At 32.6% G+C, this 22,760-nt stretch overlaps 3 protein-coding genes across 3 annotated transcripts in view; 2 read left to right on the top strand and 1 right to left on the bottom strand.

Annotated features, from left to right (window-relative positions):
• The first annotated feature begins 1,507 nt into the window (after nucleotides 1-1,507).
• Nucleotides 1,508-21,651, top strand: LOC122724846 (putative disease resistance RPP13-like protein 1). Its single transcript, XM_043960737.1, has 2 exons — nucleotides 1,508-2,708; nucleotides 21,344-21,651. The coding sequence occupies exons 1-2, from the start codon at nucleotides 1,541-1,543 to the stop codon at nucleotides 21,649-21,651; spliced, it is 1,476 nt and encodes a 491-aa protein (XP_043816672.1). The 5' UTR covers nucleotides 1,508-1,540.
• Nucleotides 7,623-22,760, top strand: part of LOC110624687 (putative disease resistance RPP13-like protein 1) — a 91,390-nt gene continuing 76,252 nt past the window's right edge. The window contains exon 1 of the mRNA XM_043960803.1: nucleotides 7,623-11,894. Coding sequence (XP_043816738.1) covers nucleotides 7,798-11,865 — 4,068 coding nt within the window. The 5' untranslated portion in view covers nucleotides 7,623-7,797 and the 3' untranslated portion in view covers nucleotides 11,866-11,894. The remainder of the gene's footprint in view (nucleotides 11,895-22,760) is intronic.
• On the bottom strand, nucleotides 13,147-14,605 carry LOC110607602 (UDP-glycosyltransferase 88A1). The gene is given in 1 exon segment (XM_021746746.2): nucleotides 13,147-14,605. A coding segment is annotated over 1 exon segment (1,422 nt). The 3' UTR covers nucleotides 13,147-13,183.

Genomic DNA, 22,760 nt, shown 5'->3' with positions numbered 1-22,760 from the left:
CAAATATTAATAAAATAATTTATTTTTTATTATCCATTCCTCGTATAAAAAAATATATTAATAAATTTGAGATGAGAAAATTCTTTAAACAAGTCAAAATTTATTTAGAGAAAAATATTTTTTTATTAATCGATTCTATGAAATGTCATAAATACCATAAAATGTTGGAGACCAAGTGAGAGTGGATACTTGATTCTTTAGCAACTCTATTAAATGAACCTTCGTTTTTTTGGTTAATGTGGTAACAAACTGTACCTTCTACTCCTTCACTATTTGAATCTCCTCAATCGAATTCGCGTATTCTAGCTTTATGTGAGATTCTAGTTTATTCAGTAAGTCGATGGACATAGTTGCTTTTTTTAGGCTTTTTGTAGGGTATTTGCAATCTTCTTCTGCTGATTTTGGATTGACTCAGACCATTGCTATTCTGTTGGGAGCTGGAAGCTTAAGACATATAACACCCATATTAATAACAATATCGCGGCAGTTCAGGACCGAATGTCCAAGTATCACGTTGTATGCAAATGAGATGTCTACTATCATAATTTTTGCATACAACTCCCGCCTATATTTTTCATCCTCGAGTACCAGGGGAAGGTTAATGGTGACCAGTACTGTTACTATATTATCTCTTAACCCTACTAAAGGGTAGGAGATTCTAACAATGTTGTTTTTATCCAAACTCAACTTGTTAAAAACATTTAAGATAAGAAGGTTAACAGAACTATATGTATCCACCGATACCCTCCTTATCTCATACTGGTTTAGGAGAATCTTAACGATCATCAGGTCGTTTTGAAAGAATCCGATCGTCTTGTTCGCAGGGTCAAATCTTACCTCTTGCCTGGTCCATGGCTCTTGATGAAAAAATACGACATTCTCTACTACCCGCTTATTTTTCCCTTTACCCTTATCAGGTCCTCCAGTAACGACATGCACAATTCCGATTATTTCCAAAAATAAGGAAGAAAAGCTCATGTTTTATAGAAAAAGAGAGAACAAGAGCTTGAAGTAAACCCAAATGATCAGACAGAACCCAATGTGTTTCTAGCAACAGAAGCAAGTGATATTGCAAAAATTTGATTAATGACGTGGCTGGGATAGAACTATGTTGTGATTGATTGGAATCTGCAAGAAAAAAAGCGTGAGGCAGTGGTGGGTGCTCACGGCAGTCACTTCGACGCTCAAGTCAGTATCTTGAAGAATAAAAAAAATGTAATGAACTACTTAGAGTTTAAGTAGTACTAGAGATAGCATACTTTTATCTCTGCAATAATTTTCTTTTTATACTGCAAGAAATATAGATAAGCATCACATTTTTTGTATGAGTCAATAATCTCGCAATCTCTAGTGAAATAAGAGTGTGTGTGGCAAACTCTTTAAGGGTAGGTGAACTTCTTCCCCATCATTTGGCCTCCCACTTTGGCTTCCTAGTTTCTCAGATCATTCACAAAAGTTAAAACTGTGTATGCAAACTCTTTCTTTCCATCTTGAGAGTTCGTAGCTTCTTTCTTCTCTTACAACTCACTCATTCTTTGCTATGGAATTTGCGGTAGCTGCTGCTGGCTCTATCCTTTCTGTTTGCTTTCAGGGGCTTCTCGACAGGTTGAACTCCATTGACTTGATGAAATACGTAGGCCAAGGTCAAGTCTTGGCTCAACTCATGAAGTGGGAAAAGATTCTCAAAAGAATTTATGCGGTGCTTGAGGATGCAGAGGAGAAGCAGACGGAAAATCGATTGGTGGAGATCTGGTTATGCGATCTCAGAGTCTTGGCTTACGACCTGGAGGATATCATTGATGAACTTGCCACGGAGGTTCAGCAACGCAAGTTGGAAGAGGAACCTGTTCATCCGAAGAATAAGGTCCAAGAGTTTTTCTGTGTTATGTGTGGTGGGGGAAATCTAAATCTAAATACTATTAAGTTCAATGTTGAGATGGTTGCCAAAATAGAGGAAACTAGTGCTAGATTAGATGATATCATAAAGCAGAAAGATGAACTCCGTTTAGCAGAATATACTACGAGGAGGGTGAGCCATGTGACAGAAAGACCACCCGCAACCTCTTTGGTTAATGAAGCAAAGGTTTATGGTAGGGAGGAAGATAAGAAGGCGATGTTGAAATTGTTGAATGCTGAGGCAAGTGATGCCCAGGTATCTGTGATCTCCATAGTTGGGATGGGAGGCCTTGGCAAGACAACTCTAGCTCAGCTAGTGTACAATGATCCCATGTTGGAGTTTGATTTAAAAGCCTGGGTGTCTGTTGGTGAAGATTTTGATGTTTCCAGGGTCACAAAAACATTTCTTCTTCAACTGGGTGATGGTGGTGATGATAAAGATTTAAATGTGCTTCAGGTAAAATTGAAGCAAAAGTTGTCTGGAAATAAGTTTTTAGTTGTCCTAGATGATGTTTGGACCCAGAACCATGAGGAATGGACTCTGTTTTGGGGTCCTTTTGAAGCAGGGGCTCCTCAAAGCAGAGTTATCGTCACGACTCGAAGTCAGAATGTTTCATTAATGATGGGTACGACTCAAGCATATGCTCTTAAGAAGCTGTCACACAATGAATGCATGTCTGTGTTTGCCCAGCATGCTTTGGGAGCAAATAATTTTGACTCGCACTTGGAGCTGAAACAAATGGGTGAGGAGATTGTCAAAAGATGTGGAGGATTACCTTTGGCAGCAAAAGCTCTTGGAGGCATCTTAAAGGGTAAACCAAATCCTGATTTGTGGAAGGAAGTGTTGAGCAGTGAGATGTGGGAATTACCAGACAATAGGAGCAATATCCTTCCAGCCTTGAAGTTGAGCTATCTTCATCTTCCACCTCATTTAAAGCGATGTTTCTCTTATTGCGCAATACTACCAAAGGATCTCGAGTTTGATAGGAATGAATTGGTTTTGCTGTGGATGGCTGAGGGTTTCTTGTATGACCAGAAGAAAATGAAGGATAGTGAAGGTTTGGGTCAAAATTATTTTGATGATTTATTATCAAGATCGTTTTTTCAACAATCAAATGATAATAAATCGAAATATATAATGCATGACCTAATTGTTGATTTAGCTTGCTTTGTTAGCAGAGAAATATGTTTGCATATGGTTGGTAAGTTGGAGAATGCAAAATCATTTGCAAAGATTAGACATTCTTCATTTATTCCTCATTTTATGAACACTTTTCAAAGATTTCAAAGCTTCCGTGAAATGAAGAACTTTCGGAAAGTGCTCTGTCCAGCCCTTTTTTGCATGCTTTGTGTACTAGTTTTAGGATGGTTTAGAGGGGTTTTGGGGAGTTTTATAGAGATGTCTTTGAGCTAGTTTGGTCCCTCATTTGAGTCCATCTGTGTAGGAACGGATCAGAGAAACCGAAGAGATCAGCAGTGAGCACTGTTTTAGGGCAGTTCAGAGATAGCCAGAGGTGAGTGGAACTAAACTCAAGCTTTTTAATTGAGAAATGAAATGCTTTTAGCATATTTCATACATCATGATTATGCAATAGGTTAATTGCATTAGGATTCACGAATATGTTGCATTGCATTTTATATTGTTGGTGTGGGTGATGGTGGATGATCCATTAGTCCCTGAGTAAGACCAGGTGCCCATTCTACGCCCTGGCACGGTATATGGTAAGTTACAGATGATGTGTACAGAAAGACCAGGTGCCCATTCTACGCCCTGGCACGAGTTTAGGAGGTCGAGACTAATTGGGGACATGTTCACCTAAGATGATGTGAATTGTCTGTGGTGTGATGCATTTCATGAGAGCATGTTTATTAACATGTTTTTACTGTTCTACTCACTGGGCTATAGTAGCTCATCCCTCTCCCTTAACCCCAGTTTTGCAGGGTCAGAAGTCAAGGGAAGTTCAGTAAAGAATAGAAGGAGTAAAGAGTTATGTAATAACATAGTGTGGACATATAATATTAAAAATGTATTATAATGTACAGAGTATTGTATAGTATTGTGCTTGGCTCATATGGTTTGTAATCCCTTTAGTATACATGGTCTGTTTTATGTAAATGTTTTATTGATGTAAATGAAAAATCAGGCTTAATATATTGTGTAGACCTAATTAGAGTATTTGATGAGAATTCTAGTAAGGGGTCTGTGCACAGAGTACTGAGTACAGAGATAGTGCATGCACAGGTTGAGTCTTGGTATATAGCAAAGTTTTTAATTTTTACAGAAAATATATGATCATGTATGAGATTTTACAGGTACATAGAGAGTATAGTAGACTTGCTACGGGTCTCGACGGCCTTAAGTCGATCTGAATCTTAGCGCCAATAGCGGTCCGATTTTTGGATCGTTACAGAAAGTCTCTTAATATTTTATTATATTTATATATTACGTAAATAAATAATATTAATAAAAAATTTAAATTTTTAATTTTTAATTTAATTCAAAATTTTAAAACTAATATAATTTAATCCAAAATTTTTAAATTAATTTTTCTGAATTTTTACCTTGATGTAAAAAATTATAATTTTAACTTTTTATTTATCATTAATTTTAAAAAATTATAATAAGTTTTATATTTATTAATTTTTTATTTTTTAAATATTTTATTATAATAAATTTTATTATATTTATTATAAAAATCATATCATTATTGTTTATAGATCTACTATTAAGTTTCTTCTGTTCTTTAATAGTATAATCAAACGCTTAAAACTATAAGTATAGATATTATATTAAAAATAAATGTAATTAAAAAAATATTTTTTTAATAAAAAATAAAAAGTCATTTTGAAAATTTTATAAAAGCTTCTGTAAATTTATTAATGTATTTTATTTTTAAATTAAAATTAAATAATAAATAAAAATTAAATGATAAAAAGAATTAAAAATTAATTAAATAAGATATTATAAACAATAATTAATGGGAATTAATTAAATAAAATATTATAGATAATTAATTAAATAAGATATTATAGACAATATTTATAACACTTAAAAATAGTTGAAATAATAAATATTTTTTTAAAAATATTAGAATATTTTATGAATAAAAATTAAATAACAAAAAAATTAAAAATTAATTAAATAAAATATTATAGACAATACTTATACCACTTAAAAATAGCTGAAATAATATGTATTTTTTAAAAAAATATTTAAATATTTTAATAAATAAAAATTAAATAATAAAAAATTAAAAATTAATTAAATAAGATATTATAAACAATAATTAATGGAGATTTAAGTATTTTTTTAAATAAAAAAATAAAGGATAAAAAAATTAAATTATAATAGATAAAGACGAACTAATTATAAAGTGATATAAGTATATAATTCTAAAAATACTAAAGATTAATTTATTAAATATAATTTATACATTTAAAAAGGTACTAAAAATATTTACATATTTTTAATGGTAAAAATGAATGGAGAGACCTCTAATTTAAATGAATTAATTATAGAAGAATATAAATATTTAATTTTAAAAATATAAAAATTAATTCGTTAAATATATTAAAATTTAAAAATTAAAATATAATTTATTTTATAATAAATTATTAATTTTACATATATTTTAATATTAAATAAATTATATATATATATATATATATATATATATATATATATATATATATATATATATATATATATATATATATATATATATATAAACAACCATTATACTAATTTATTAAATATTTTAAATATTTCAATAGTAAATAGCAATCAATTATCAGTAACAATTATCAATTATGAGCAGATATATTTACGGTTAAACTAAATCAGCTCTAATTATTAAAAAAATAAAAATCAATGGAGTTGGGTGTGGTACCTACTTACTGGGCTTCTTTCTCCATTAACCTTTTTTTTTTTTTTTTTTTTTAACTAGAGGAAAAGGAATTCAATTCATTGAATAAAAACGCTCCGAATAATCTGAAAACAGAACCCATGCCCAAAAAGAAAGAAACCGATTCAAGCAACCAGCCCAAAGAGAAAATGGGTACTTGACCCATAACAAAAACCCAACACAAAGATCGCAACAGCGCCGTAGGCTACGTCAAAATGCCAACAGCTGAGGAAGATGATCAAAAGACATACGATCCTCTTACCAGAGACTGTTGAAGACAAGCAAGCCTTAGATTACTCAGGAGGACTAAAGACACACACTTTCCAGAAGTGGCTGTTATTACATTTTAAACTGTTATTCCATGGGAGGATTTGGATGGGAGGATTTGGTTTCCAGTTAGGTCGGACATTTTATTTTTTATAGAAATAAAAATTTTTAATTTTTATATAAAATTTTATTATAATTTTTTATATTTTAATGATTGCTTTTCAATTAATAGATAAAAATTAAGAAAAACCTTTTATTAATATGAAAGAATTATAAATTTATTTTATGGTTGATTTTTTTTTTAAATTTTATTGATTCAATTGTTTCAGAAAATAATATTTAATAGAAATTTACTAGTTATTATGTATTTTTGAAATCGCGTCAATTTTAAAATTTTATTCGAATTTTATATCGTATTTTTATTTAAAAAAACTTTAATGATTTAAACTTGAGAGATGAGAAAAAATGAGAAGTATTTTTATCAAATTATTTTATATTAGTGTTTAGACAAGTATTTAAAAAATATTTTTATCAAATTATCTTATGAAGAAATTTAATTTTGAATGATTATAAATTTTTATTAAATTTTAAAATTGATTCTTTTATTAAATTGATTTAACGTAATACTATTTTAATTATTCATATTTAAATTAAAAAATTTATTTAATATAATTATTCTCTATTTGATGTTATATTTATTTTTATTTAATAAAATTTTATTAATATTTGTTTTATTAAGATGATGTTAAAAAAATGTTTTTTTAATTTTTTAATAAGTAGCTGTTTTTTAAGATGATGATAATGATGAAAAAATATATTTTTTTAAAAGAAAAAAAGAAAAAGAAAAATTGAAGAAAAAGTAAAGGAAAATGAGAGGAAGAATAGAAGGAGAAAAGAGAAAGAGGACAGGAAAAATCGAAGAAAAAGGAGAGGAGAAGAAAAAATGAGGAGGAGAGAAGAAAAGGTAATTTAATTTTTTTATATTTTTAAGGGTATAAACAGATGAGAAAATTATTTCGTTAATGAAAATAATAGTTAAAAATATTTTAATAAATTTTTAAAATGAATTAATAATAATAATAATAAAAAGAAATTAAATTATAAATTATTTTAAAATTTAATATACCTATATAGAGTAGGTATCATGTGTCTCGAAAAGTGAGTAGTAGGGCTACTATGCCATGGCTTCCTCAACATCATTTATACATAATATTAATTTAATAAATAATGCAAAAATAATATATTCAGACATTAAAATAAAATATAATTTATTTATTTGAAAATAAAGTCAAGAACTTCTGCAAGAGGATAAGGTGGTGGGACCCACCATAACCCAATTATTGTACCATTTTTCTCTCCTTATCTCTAAGAAAACATTATGTAATGGCAGTGAAAGGACCTCTTGCACTAATTTCTTTTAATTAAAAGAAGTCTTTCATTAACTTTTTTTTTTATTTTGTTAATTCATTAATAAATAATAACATAATAAAAAACATAATTAATTTTATAATTATTAATAATATAACTTTAGAAAATAATTTAAAAAATAAATTATTTTAATGGGTAGGTGATGGCTCCTTGATTAACTACTTCCCCATCACTTGACCTCCCATTTTCGCCTCCTAGTTTCTCAGATCATTCACAAAAGTTAAAACTGTTGTTTGTAAACTCTTTCTTTCAATCTTGAGAGTTCGTAGCTTCTTTCTTCTCTTACAACTCATTCTTTGCTATGGATTTTGCGGTAGCTGCTGCTGGCTCTATCCTCTCTGGTTGGTTTCAGGGGCTTCTCGACAGGTTGAACTCCATTGACTTGAAGAAATACGTAGGCCAAGGTCAAGTCTTGGCTCAACTCATGAAGTGGGAAAAGATTCTCAAGAGAATTTATGCGGTGCTTGAAGATGCGGAGGAGAAGCAGACGGCAAATCGATTGGTGGAGATCTGGTTATGCGATCTCAGAGACTTGGCTTACGACCTGGAGGATATCATTGATGAACTTGCCACGGAGGTTCAGCAACGCAAGTTGGAAGAGGAACCTGTTCATCCGGAGAAGAAGCATAAGGTCCACGAGTTTATCTCTGTTATGCTTCGTGGGGGAAATCTAAATCTAAATACTATTAAGTTCAATGTTGAGATGGTTGCTAAAATAGAGGAAACTAGTGCAAGATTAGATGAGATCATAAAGCAGAAAGATGAACTCCGTTTAGCAGAATATACTACGAGGAGGGTGAGCCATGTGACAGAAAGACCGCCTGCAACCTCTTTGGTTAATGAAGCAAAGGTTTATGGTAGGGAGGAAGATAAGAAGGCGATGTTGAAATTGTTGAATGCTGAGACAAGTGATGCCCAGGTATCTGTGATCTCCATAGTTGGGATGGGAGGCCTTGGCAAGACAACTCTAGCTCAGCTAGTCTACAATGATCCCATGTTGGAGTTTGATTTAAAAGCCTGGGTGTCTGTTGGTGAAGATTTTGATGTTTCCAGGGTCACAAAAACATTTCTTCTTCAACTGGGTGATGGTGGCGATGATAAAGATTTAAATGTGCTTCAGGTAAAATTGAAGCAAAAGTTGTCTGGAAATAAGTTTTTAGTTGTCCTAGATGACGTGTGGACCCAGAACTATGAGGAATGGACTCTGTTTTGGGGTCCTTTTGAAGCAGGGGCTCCTCAAAGCAGAGTTATCGTCACGACTCGAAGTCAGGATGTTTCATTAATGATGGGTACGACTCAAGCATATGCTCTTAAGAAGCTGTCGCACAATGAATGCATGTCTGTGTTTGCCCAGCATGCTTTGGGCGCAAATAATTTTGACGCGCACTTGGAGCTGCAACAAATGGGTGGGGAGATTGTCAAAAGATGTGGAGGATTACCTTTGGCAGCAAAAGCTCTTGGAGGCATCTTAAGGGGTAAACCGAATCCTGATTTGTGGAAGGAAGTGTTGAGGAATGAGATATGGGAGTTACCAGACGACAAGAGCAATATCCTTCCAGCCTTGAGAGTGAGCTATCTTCATCTTCCACCTCATTTGAAGCGATGTTTCTCTTATTGCGCAATACTACCAAAGGATCGCGAGTTTGATAGGAATGAATTGGTTTTGCTGTGGATGGCTGAGGGTTTCTTGTATGACCAGAAGAAAATGAAAGACAGTGAAGGTTTGGGTCATAAATATTTTGATGATTTATTATCAAGATCGTTTTTTCAACAATCAAATGATAATAAATCGAAATATATAATGCATGACCTAATTGTTGATTTAGCTTGCTTTGTTAGCAGGGAAATATGTTTGCATATGGTTGGTAAGTTGGAGAATGCAAAATCATTTGCAAAGATTAGACATTCTTCATTTATTCCTCATGTTATGAACACTTTTCAAAGATTTCAAAGCTTCTGTGAAATGAAGAACTTGCGGACATTGTTATCCTGGAGTCGTTCTGTGGGGAGATGCTACTTAACTAGTAAGGTGGTGCATGAATTGGTGCCAAAATTAAAATGCTTAAGGTCACTATCCCTAGCTGGTTATAAGATTGAGGAGTTGCCAAATTCTATTGGTGACTTAAAGCACTTACGCTACCTTAACCTATCTGATAATCCAATCCAAGGATTACCTGAATCAGTGGATAAACTCCTCAACTTACAGACATTAAAGTTGCGTGATTGTGATGAGCTTATTAAGTTACCTAAAGGCATATGCAATTTACTCAACTTGCAGCATCTTGACATTATTGGCACAAGGAAATTGAAAGAGATGCCACCACATATTGGTAATTTGACTAGTCTCTGCGTGTTGACCAAATTTATCGTGGGGAAAAGCAATGGTCGGATCACAGAACTAAAGAAACTTTGTGATCTTCGAGGGCAGCTTCATATTACAAGTTTAGAGAATGTGGAAGTAGCAGATATTCGAGATGCGGGTTTTGTCAATTTGAAGGATAAGCATGGTATCACTGAGTTGCACTTGGAATGGGCTGAAGCGGATGAACGTTTTGATGATTTGAGAAACTCATGTCATGAAGAACAAGTTCTCGACTCAATTCAGCCGCATCAAAGTCTGTCAAGGCTATCAATTACATCATTTGGTGGTAGGAAATTCCCATCATGGCTGGGTGAGCCTTCATTCTCTGGCATGGTGCAGGTGGAGCTATGGAACTGTCGCCAAATGACATCATTGCCACCACTTGGACGATTAAAGTCATTAAAAAAGTTGAGCATAGGAGATATGAGTGGAGTGAAAGAAGTGGGTGTTGAGTTTTATGAGGATGATTCATGTTTTTCTTGTTTGGAAGAACTAGAGATTAGAAGTATGGGTGAGTGGGAGCTGTGGGCTTGGTCTAAAGGTCTGGGTGAAGATTCTGTGCCAAAATTTCCTAAGCTGCATGATCTTCAACTATATAAGTGTCCCAAGTTGGTTGGAGAACTGCCCAACTTCCTTCCTTCCCTGGAATATCTTGTTATCGATGATTGCCCGCTTTTGGTTGAATTACCAAAAGTTCTCCCATCACTTACAAGACTTCATTTTGCAAGATGTCAAGAGGCAATTCTCAGGAGTGTGACTAATGCCACCTGTCTTACTAGTCTAAAGTATTTGGAAATCGCGTTATGTGATGAGCTTGTGTCGTTGGTAGATGGAGAGCCAGGGCTTTTGCCTTGCAATCTTGAAGATTTGAAGATATATGAGTGTCCAAATCTGAAGGAGTTGCCAAGTGGACTGAAAGACCTCAAATCTCTCAAATATTTGACTATAAGGCGATGTAGAAGTTTAGTCTCCTTCCCAACAGGGGGTTTGCCGCACAACATGATACGTCTTCGTATTACGAGCTGTGAATCATTGGAGTCTATGCCGGAAGGAATTGTGTGTTCTAGTAATTACAGTGGCGAGACGTCTCATCTCGAGAAATTGTATATATCTGTATGTGAATCCCTCAGATGCTCTTCAAATGGAAAGTTTCCATATTCCCTTAAGACTCTTCGAATTCACAACTGGACGCCACAATTTTTAAACTCGCTATACTGTGGGCTTTCTCATCTTACAGAATTACACATAGTGACGTGTCCTCAATTAGAGTCATTTCCAGGGAAGGAATTGCCTCTCCCTTCTCTTATTTCTTTAAGAATAGCTGACTGTGAAGGATTGAGGTCTCTATCCAATCATATGCAAAACTTCCAGAGTCTCCAAAAGTTGGAAATATTTGGCTGTCTTCGATTAGAGTTGTTCCCAGAGATTGGATTGCCCAACCCCAAGCTTGTGTCATTTGAAATTTCCTGGTGCAAAAATTTGAGGTCTCTACCCAATCAGATGCAAAACCTTACTTCCCTTCAATCCATATGTATATCAAATTGTGAAGGTATAGAATCCTTAGGAGAAGGTTATTTACCCCCATACCTAACTGCCCTTCATATTTGGGAGTGCTTGAATCTGAAACAGCCAATGCCAGAGTGGGGACTCCACAGACTCGCCTCTCTTAGAATTTTGGCTCCGAACGTGGAGTCAACTGGAGATTTTATTTCCTTTCCAGATGACGACGGCTTTCTGCTTCCCACTTCTCTTACCTACCTATGCATTACTGGATTCGAGAATCTAAAATCCATATCCAGGGGTATCCAAAAGCTCACCTCTCTTGAAAAATTATCAATTTCGGGGTGCCCAAAACTGCAGTCCTTCCCAGCTGAGGGCCTTCCTGCTACACTTGAATTCCTAGCAATTGACGGCTGCCCTCTGCTGCGGGACCGTTGCTTAAAAGATAAAGGTGGAGACTACTGGCCCATCATTTCTGATATCCCCTATGTTTATATAGAAAATTAAAGATGACTTTGCAGCAGTCCAACAATCAGGTAAATATTCCTGTAGTACTTATTCTGAAATAATGCAGCATTATACAGATGTGAGCATCTTTTTTTCAATTTCAGTTGACATTTCAATTATTTCAAAGACTGATATTTAATTGGATTCTATTATTTCAGAATCCGAACATGTGAATTCATGGATTTTTTTTTTTTTTTTTTCATTTTGTTCTGATCAACTTATCCGTTATTCAATTTGTGACCATCCATGTTATTGCTATACATGATCAGGAAATTTTTTAATGGAGCAAAAACTTTTAAAAATGGTTAAATTATAAAAATTATTAATATATATAAAATTAATTTTCAGTACGTATTTAATACAGTTTCGGAATTCTATTTATGAAGAATTAGAATTAAAAATTAAATAAATTCAAGTTTGAAATGGTCCAATTTTTATAATATGGATTTTTTTTCAATTTTAATATAAATTTTTAATTTGATTTGAAATCTCGCATGTAATCTTAATAATATTGATAAAATAAAAATATTTATAATTTATACAGTTTTAATAATATGTTTTATATTTTATATAATTTTAATATAATTTTATAAATTATATTGTTAAAAATATTTAATTTTATTTAAGGGTTTAAGCTTCAAGAATAAATAATGGGTGCATGTTTGCTCCAATAGGAAAGAGTGGCTATGACATGCATTATAATATTCTATAATTCTCACGATAATCTTTATTGATAGTTCTACTTAGGGATGTAAACGGGTAGGGTATCTGCGAAAATTAAACTACCCGAATTCGAATCCGATTTATATTAGTAATATTCGAATCCGTTCTGAATCTGATTAAAAATTAATTTAAACTATCCAAATCCGTATCAAATCCGATTATTATTAACCGAATAAAATTCGAACCCGTTTAATTTTATATATTTTAATTAATAATTTATATAAAAAATATTTTTCATTAATAATTTTCATTTAAAAAATCTAATATTTTTAAAAAATATTTAAATTTAAATTTTTAAATAAAAATATATAAAAAAATTTATAAATATTATTGTAAAATATATTTTTTATATTAAATTAATTATTTATATAAACGGGTTCGGGTGGTGGGTATTCTGTACATAAAACCCAAATTCGATCCGAACCCGCAACGGATATTATTTTTAAAACTCAAATTCGTCTTAAACTCAATGATAACTACTCAAATCCGTACTATTAGGATTCGGTCAGATCGGGTATCCGAAAATACCCGATCCGTTGCCATCCCTAGTTCTACTAGGACATTTCATGGTTGATGTCCGACCAGACTCAACTCGTTAATGCTTCCATGACTCGACGAGTCTAGACATTGCAACACGCGAAGATCCACCCTCACTCAGTGCTGCCTTTGCTGAGTTTTTCACAGCAATGGTTCGCTCCCTAACCGACTTACCTGAATCCGACTGCATCAACTCATTAACTCGCTTCTCCACCTCCAACCCAGTTACAAACCCCTTCTCGTCTTCCTTCATGGGCAAAGCAATTTTCATTTCTTCAACCAACATCAACCTATTGAACTTTTGCTCTGCGTATAGAGGCCAAGCCACCATCGGAACTCCAGCACTCACTGCTTCAAGCACCGAGTTCCATCCACAGTGAGTCACAAACCCGCCTACCTACTTATGATTCAATACTGCCACCTGGGGAGCCCATGATTTCACCACCAATCCCTTCTCCTTGGTGCGATCCAAAAAACCATCAGGAAGCAATGAGTTCAAATCTGGTTCTGGCAGAGCTGAGATGTCTAAACTTTGGCTATCAGATGGTGGATTACGCACTACCCACAAGAATCTTTGGCCACTTCTCTCCAACCCACTAGCTATTTCTCTCAGTTGTTCCATTGAGAACAGCCCCAAGCTTCCAAAACACAGAAAGATAACACTTTGACTCAGTTGCGACTCAAGCCAGTTTAAACACTCGGTGTCACCATCTGTTTGATTGTTGGTCACAACGAGTGGGCCAGTACAATAAACAGGTGGTGTTGTACTATCCGGTATGCAGAGTCCATCTGACATTGCCTTAAGAGCTCTGGCTTCCAGCACTGCAAAGGTGTTCACTATAACTCCTGCTGATTTTGGAAAGCAGTAGGCCATGTCTAGAAAATATTCGTAGGCTTTATTGTTGCGATCACTTACTGCCGAGGAAAAATTGGAGGAAGATATTGGTGGGAGACCCGGCAAATTAAGAAAGGTGTTCATGTCTTTGAAACTTTTGGTGGTGGTCTGATGAAGGGTCGGAAAATACATGGAAGCAGCAAGAGACCCAGCACCAGAAGTGAAGAAGAAATAGCCGGGGATGTTAAGTTGAGAGGCAATGGATAGAGAAAAAAAGTAGAAGAAATCCATAATGAAGGCTTTAATTTTGTGGGTTTTGGAGATGGAGAGAAGGGCTTGGTGGACATGAGGATTGCTGAGACGGAGGACTTCAAAGATGAGAGTTTCATAGTGTGTGTTGGTGGAGGAAGGGAGGGTAATGGTGGGAAGACGGTGGAAGGAGACTGAGGGAGTGGTGGCAGCGACATCAGCAACATAGGAGGCAGTGGAGCCTGCACTGTAAGGGGCGGAGACAATGAGTGTGTGAATGGAAAGAGAAGGTTGGAAGGTAAGAATGAGCTTGCCAAGCTCTACCATAGATATGAAGTGGCCTATGGCCGGTGACGGAAACATAACCACCGCATCATCCATAGCTGGGCTCTCCATCTGCTCCTTCGATGAAAGGAAACGATGCTTTGTGTAAACCAGGTTGTGGATAAGTTATGGATAGAGGTGGGAGATGGAACACTGACGTAGTCCCTTGACGGGCTGGCTGAAAGGAGATGGAGAAAATTTGCAGGTGGATGATGATGGGTTCTGATAGATCTAATTGCATGATTAATTTTTAGAGAAATTTTATAATTCAAATTATTTTTTTGTGTGTGCTTTCCTAGTATTAAATTAGTGAATTTTTTTAGTTATGAGAGTTTTTTTTTTTCTAAAAAAAATAATTATTTTTATATAAATGCTTCACTTTTATTTATTAATTGAATCATTATGAACATCTTATACTTTAACCCAATAATTTTTATAATTTTTTCTGTTCTAGTGATCCTACGACGAGTCTGTTTCCGTTGAGGGCCGCAACTTAAATTTACTGAAAAAGAGACACGTGGAAGGGAGACATGACAGACTCTGGCAAACGGCAATTGCTTTTATCCTTCAGTTTCAGTCCACTGTTGCTAATCTTTGGAATTTTGCTCTTATACTTTTTGTTTTTCCAAGGAAATTAGGATTACAATAATAATAATAATAATAATAAAGGGTTACAAATAGCTACTAAATTTTGGGATTACTATAAAATTATTATTTTTATCAATTAAAAATTAAAGTTAGAAATTTATACGATTGAAATTGAATTTCAGGGATGGAAATGAAATACCTACTAAAATTCAACGATGATAGGTTTTTTACCAAAAATGTGGGACCTTATTGGCGTATGAAATTGTAATTTAATTTTGGGTGTTAACACAAAAGCCAACAGTAATTGCGAGCATGTGAGTTTGCTCTAAATTGGCAAAGCAATTTTCATTTCTTCTACAATTACCACCCTGTTGATCATTTGCTCTGTGCGTACAGTGGCCACGCTACCATTGGACCCACTCACCGAGATATGATTCAATACTGCTACTTGGGGGGAGCCCATATCTTCTCGTAAGAATTTTTTAACCCTTTGAGAATAGCCCCAGTTTTCAAAGCATGCACAGAAAGATAACACTTTGACTCGGCACCGAATCAAGCCAGGTTAAACATTCTGTATCACAATCTGTTTGGTCTTTGGTCACCATTAATGGGCCAATAGAGTTAACAGGTGGCGCAGTGCTATTGGGTGCCTAGAGCCTGTCTGACATTGCCGTAGAGAGCTATTGTCTCTTAAAATTCAAAGGTCTTCATAATAATTTCTACTGAATTGAGAAAGCAGGAAGCCATGTCTAGACCGTATTCATTTTTTTTCATCATGCAATAGAATTAATTAATCTTTCTTCAAAAAAGGATGAAAGACCTTGAGGAAAAAATAAAGGGTTAAATTTTCAATTTGACAACAAAGCTCAATCTCAGTTTCTCTTAATTTTCAATTTAAAATCAAATTCTGAATTGAATTTTTTTAAAAGTTAAATTAAAATTTTAAATTAATTTTTTTTCTATTTAAATGGAATAAAATATATTCTAACAAAGGAAGACAGTAGACGTGTGGTCTCCCTAAAATTGGGAGAACAACCTGGATCCACCTTAGATCACGTGAAGATGTTCTTCTTAGTTCATCACCCCTTTCAACCTATCTCAATTAATTACAAAATTTTTTGGAAAATATCTATTTCAATTAATTACAAGAATTTAAAATTTTCCAAAAATATAACTCTAAACATATAAAACATAAAGGCTAGATTTTTTGGTATTACTCTAGTTTTTCCCTTTTTTCTAAAAATGAAAGGATTTCTTTGTAAATCTGAATAAAATTTAAAAAAAATTAGCTTTTCAGTATTAAAAAAATATTAGAAAAAAGTGAAGAAAGGGGTTTAAATTAAAATTAAAATATATTTTATAATAATATTTATAATTTTTTATATATTTTTATTTAAAAATTAAAATTTAAATAATTATAATTAAATTTAAAATGAATTGAAATTTAAAAAATAATATTTATTACGGATATAAATTTTATTTATAGCATACTATGTATCGAAATTGGTTTATATAAATAATTAATTTAATATAAAAATATATTTTATAATAATATTTATAATTATTTTATATATTTTTATTTAAAAATTAAAATTTCAATATTTATTAAAAATATTAAAATTTTTAAATAAAAATTATTAATAAAAAATATTTTTTATATAAATTATTAATTAAATATATAAAATTATATAAATTTAATTTTTATTCAAATAATAATAATTAAATTTAAAATAAATTTAAATAATTTAAATTAATTTTTTATTAAATTTAAAATAAATTCAAATATTACTAACATAAGATTTGAATTCAAATAATTTAACTGGTTTAACTAACCGAAAACATCCATAAACACAAGTTGGTTGAAATTTGACTCGATTGAAACTCGAGCCAGATTAAGCATTGATCTGTTGCACTATCTATAGTATTCTTCGTCCCTATCAATGGCCTCCACGCATGCACAGTAAACCAGAGGTGTGGTGTGCAGAGCAGAGTCCATCTGAAATTGCCTTGATAGCACTGGGCTCGAGCATTTCAAAGGTGTTCACTATAATCGTCGCTGATTTATGGTGAAAAGGTGGTGGAAATGGAATGAGAGAATGGCGGCAACGACAACGTGAGAAGCTGTGACTCTGCCGCCGTGAGTAGCAGAGATAATGAGTATGTGAATGTAAATGAAAGCTCGGTGGCATGTATGAACTTGGCAAGCTCTAGCGTGGACACCAAGTGGTCAATGTTTGGTGACGCAAACATATATATGCGTCACCATTGGTCACTTGGTGTTTATATGCATGCATGCAGAGGAGAGATGGGTTGGTGGAATATTTACGTGGAGGTAAACTACGTACTTTTATTAGGAATTTTAAGTTTATTCACGTGTAATAATATTATAAAAATTAATTATTTTATATTATAAGAAAAATCATTGGCTTTAATTTCTTTTACTATCCTGCAAAGAGTAGATTCAACACACATACAAAGAGATTTTTTTAATTTTTATGTAAATTTTATTACTATTTTTAAATCTATACACTGACCTTATTTATCGGTTCCTTCTCACTATAATTTAATTTTGATAAATTTTCTCAATTAAAAAAAATCATAAAGATAAATAAATAAAACACTAATTTTTCAAAAATATTGTACTATGAATAAGTATTAAAACAGCTGAAGTTGATCAAATGAGACTTTCTAAGTGTTTTTCTTTGAGAGAAGAATTTACCTTAGATATTAAAAATTACTATATCAATCAGATGTGAAACAGCCATATTGTACTCATTCTGTATATCAAATCATTCAATGACTCTCTAACTCTTTACTTGGTAGGAAGAATTTTGTAAAAATTTAAATTTAGTTAATTTCTTTTTTAATAATTTTTTAAATAAAAATTATTTAATTTAAAAAATTATTTTTTAAAAAAATTAAATTCATACATAATTTTATAAAAATTTATTTAAATTTTTTTCTTACGAAATAAATTATATCAAAATAAATCATTTCGAACTAATTTAATAGCGTCTTTCAGTTTTGGTATATAATATTCTAGGTGTTTTTTAAATAATTCATATGAAAAAAAAATATTTTTTATAAAAAAAAATTATTTTTATTATCCATTCGTCATATAAAAAAATATATTAATAAATTGGAGATAAGAAAATTATTTAAACAAGTCATTTTATAAAATTAATTTAGAGAAATACTTTTTTATTAATCGATTCTATGGAACGTCATAAATACATAAAATTTTTAAAAGTATATATATATAATTTTTTTTTATATATATAAAATAAACGGAGTCGTTTCGTTTTACTTTTTACGAAGAATAAATTAAAAAATTTTATATTAGCTTTTTCGTATTAAGTATATTATAAAATTCCTGATCGATCTACAACAAAATTAAGTATATTGTCAAATTAATTATATTATTGAGATATCCAGCAGTTGATTTAATGTCCTTATATTATGAAATTTTTTTAAAAAAAATTAAAGATTTATTCGACAAGAAACACAACAAAATAACTATTATTATAAAAAGCCAGTAATTTGCAGAAATTACAAAGCTTTGTAGTACTATATATTAATGCCTAATATTATATATATTATTTTAAATATGTTAATTAAATTAGTATTATTTATTTTTTAATATCATAAAAAATAAAATGATTTTAAAAATATTGTTATAAGGCGTAATTAAATTTTTTGTAGTAAAATGAAGCTTTATTTTTCCTGTAATCTTTAATTTTAACCCTAAACTGGAACCAATATTTTCATAATTAGGTATTTGCAATATTAGGTTATAATTGAAATTCTGAATTGATTAATTCCAATTATTTTTAATAAATAATGTCAATTATGACATGATTGAATTTAATTACTAATTCTTGCAATTTTCAATTATCTTCTTAATTGAATTGCCAATAGTAAATTTAAAATTAAAGTTAAATTATTTCCCCATGTATTTATAGTTAATAAAATTTTTTATTTATTATATAATAAATTATATTTAATTCATAAAAATTTTGTAATTTTCATATTAATTATATATTCTCTACCACATGAAATTTTAGGAAAAGTGAGAATTGTCAAAGGGAATTACACACATATTTGCCTCAAGTACATAAATAGCAAAAATGCTTCCTAATCAGTAGGGACGAAATCTAATTTAACGATACTGAAATCGTCTTTAAAATAGGTAATTGTAAAAATTTGCAATATCACATTTATAATTTTCTTGGATAAACAAAAATCAAAAGCAAAGTAATTTTTTTTATATAGATATGAGAAAAAAATTATTTTAAAAAATTAACAAATTTTCTACTTATTATAATCCATGATATATATCAAAATAAAGACAATAATACCAATTGTGCAGTCCAAAGAAAACTGAAATTGGAACCAAAACTCGATAATTTTACATTCCAGTATTAACTTCTGAGAGACCTACCTTCCCAGGAAAGTGATTCCAGAAGAGAAGATTGATTTCTATCAATTTCCAGCCATAAAAAGTTAATGGCAGGTCTAGCAAAAGCAGCCAACTATAAGGAAACAAACTGAACCTCTAAGATACTTGCCTGGCTGCACATCCATGTTCTTAACATGTTCAAGGCATTTACTCATTGACTCTAGCGACTATAATAAATGGGGTATTCAGTAGAAGTTTTAAAAAGTTTTTAACTTTAACTAATGCTCAAGGTGGAATACATATTCTGTCAATCGCTGTAGTTTACTGGAATCCAGCTTCTGCTCTGTCACAGTCTGCTGCTTCTTCACGGTTAGCATCCGAGATGCAGGATCAACGATCCAACTTTGCTGCATTACATCTGCATAAGATAACCAGAATTTCATTAGCAACATCTAGAACAAATCAAATACTATCTTATTAGCATCATCTAAAAGCTTCCTGCCAAAGCACTGGCCACATTTCAGTTCAATGAATCACTTGGAATTTCAGAAAGATAAACAATTCTATAGTCATCCTTTGATCATTACAAAGGCTATGAGTGCTGTTAACAGAGTTCCTCAAGCTTGCATAAAGCCAAAAACTGAATGAAATATCTTTCAGGGTTCATAAACTGGACTGATCTCTTGTCTAAACATTACCACACACTCCCACAGCTTGCATTCCAGTAAAACGAGAGAAATCTTAAGTGGTTACAGCCTTGTAAGTCAGGTTGGGCATCTTTATCAGTCCCTTGAAAGGGCCAGATGCCAAGTCCACATCGGTGACTTTAAAATCATCAGGTAATCAGATTAACCCATATATTAATACCATAAGCAGAAAAGTATATTAAATAAATCAAGTTAAGACAGTTGCTTCTAGCAGTGATCTCTCTTGCATGCTTTCTCATCTTTGTATGCCTAGTTTGCATAAGTTCTACCTATCTCCTTCCCTCTTTTTTGGTGTATATATGAGCTCACATACATGTGAGCATGTTATTGGCTAAGACTTCAACCTTAAAACAAAATGACATGCTGAGCCCAGAAATTACTGGATAATAAAAAAAGGTATCTCCTACTTGATTTTCAAAATAATAGTATCATCTTGGATGCTCATTCGAACAAATATGGCAAAAAGGAGCAATAGAATCTTACAGTTTGTAGCATCATCCTCGTTCATTCCCAGAAAGTGAGCTGTGTCTTGAATGCTTATTGTTGAATAAGCAGAAAGCAACAGCTGAAACATCCTCTTGGTGTAAAGCTCTGCATGGAATGATATGAAGTGTTGTTATGCCAGCAATCTCAGCATGTAACAGCAAAACCTGATGGTTTCATATTTTAAAAGGGAGAACAAAAAAAAAGCGTATAGAAGCTCCCCATCATATTGAAAATTATAAAGCAAGTGCATATATGTTCAGTTATAAGTTGAACCATTTCTCATGTTTTGCTGCATGCCACTTCCAACAACTCTACACATCTGATTGCTAACATAATTTCCTCAAAACATCCAAGCGGTTGTTCAAATTATAACAATATACAGTTAAACAATATATTTTCCTTTTAATTCAAGTCTATGTTCTGAGATGGAATTTTCAGGAAGGTACAGATGGTGCTCTAAAACTGAGTTTGATTAGCACCATCAATTCATCACATTGTACGATTAAAAAAAAATCTCTAATAGATGATGACATTGATGAGCTTCATAGATCCACTTTCTGCATGCGTCTATCTGATATCAAAAGAGTCTCACTTTCTCGAGGCGAAGGTAGAAAGGAACTCTTTTAAAGGGTAAACCAAATCCTGATTTGTGGAAGGAAGTGTTGAGCAGTGAGATGTGGGAATTACCAGACAATAGGAGCAATATCCTTCCAGCCTTGAAGTTGAGCTATCTTCATCTTCCACCTCATTTAAAGCGATGTTTCTCTTATTGCGCAATACTACCAAAGGATCGCGAGTTTGATAGGAATGAATTGGTTTTGCTGTTGATGGCTGAGGGTTTCTTGTATGACCAGAAGAAAATGAAAGACAGTGAAGGTTTGGGTCATGAATATTTTGATGATTTATTATCAGGATCCTTTTTTTCAACAATCAAATGATAATAAATCGAAATATATAATGCATGACCTAATTGTTTACATATGGTTGATAAGTTGGAGAGTACAAAATCATTTGCAAAGATTCGACATTCATCATTTATTCCTCATTTTGGAGACACTGCTCAAAGATTTCAAAGCTTCTATGGAATGAAGAATTTGCGGACATTTTTATCCATGCGGAAGGATTGGATTAGATGCCACATTACTAGTAAGGTGGTGCATGAGTTGGTGCCAAAATTAAAATGCTTAAGGTCACTATCTCTAGCTGGTTATGAGATTGAGGAGTTGCCAAATTCTATTGGTGACTTAAAGCACTTACGCTACCTTAACCTATCTGATAATCCAATCCAAGGATTGCCTGAATCAGTGGATAAACTCTTCAACTTACAGACATTATGACCCAAACCTTCACTGTCTTGACATATGCAATGGTCGTGGGGAAAAGCAATGGTCGGATCACAGAGCTAAAGAAACTTAGTGATCTTCGAGGGCAGCTTCATATTACAAGTTTAGAGAATGTGGAAGTGTCAGATATTCGAGATGCTGGTTTTGTCAATTTGAAGGATAAGCCTGTTATCACTGAGTTGCACTTGGAAGAGCATTTTTTCGATTCATGCACGATTTAAAAAATAATTATCAGTTCATGCAAAATCCGAAAATATTTTCGGATTCTGTGTGTCAACGGAGCGTGTTCGACAGTCATACTGTCGAATACGCTAGTTCGACACTTATAGTGTCGAACAACGGGGAGTTCGACATCATGGGTGTCGAATTGCCATGTGGCGTGTCTTATGTGGTGTGTTCGACATCCAAAGTGCCGAACAGCCTATAAATAAAGTGGACATGTGGACATGTCCTTGCATGCATGACATGTCTCATGCATGCAAAGGGTGCCTTACATGCATGACATGTGTCATGCATGCAAGGCACTTTTCAGGAGACTCATGTGGTACTGTGCATGCAAGTCACTTTGAATGTCGAATGGGGCGCTGTGCATGCAGGTCATTTTGGGTGGAGTGCCTGCATGCATGAAACATGTTATGCATAAGGGGTGCCTTGCATGCATGACATGTGTTCATGCATGCAAGCCACTGTCTGGGTAAAGGAGA

Source organism: Manihot esculenta, chromosome 10 (genome assembly GCF_001659605.2).
Source record: "Manihot esculenta cultivar AM560-2 chromosome 10, M.esculenta_v8, whole genome shotgun sequence".
NCBI lineage: Eukaryota > Viridiplantae > Streptophyta > Magnoliopsida > Malpighiales > Euphorbiaceae > Manihot > Manihot esculenta.
The sequence above is the reverse complement of the archived record's forward strand: the minus strand, read 5'-3'. Positions and strand labels throughout refer to the sequence as shown.

Excerpts from the sequence above, each read along its gene's own strand:
- LOC122724846 (XM_043960737.1), top strand. The coding sequence starts at position 1,541 with ATGGAATTTGCGGTAGCTGCTGCTGGCTCTATCCTTTCTGTTTGCTTT. Across the intron at positions 2,709-21,343 it reads TCTTGGAGGCATCTTAAAGG|GTAAACCAAATCCTGATTTG; the intron begins GTAAACCAAATC and ends CTCTTTTAAAGG.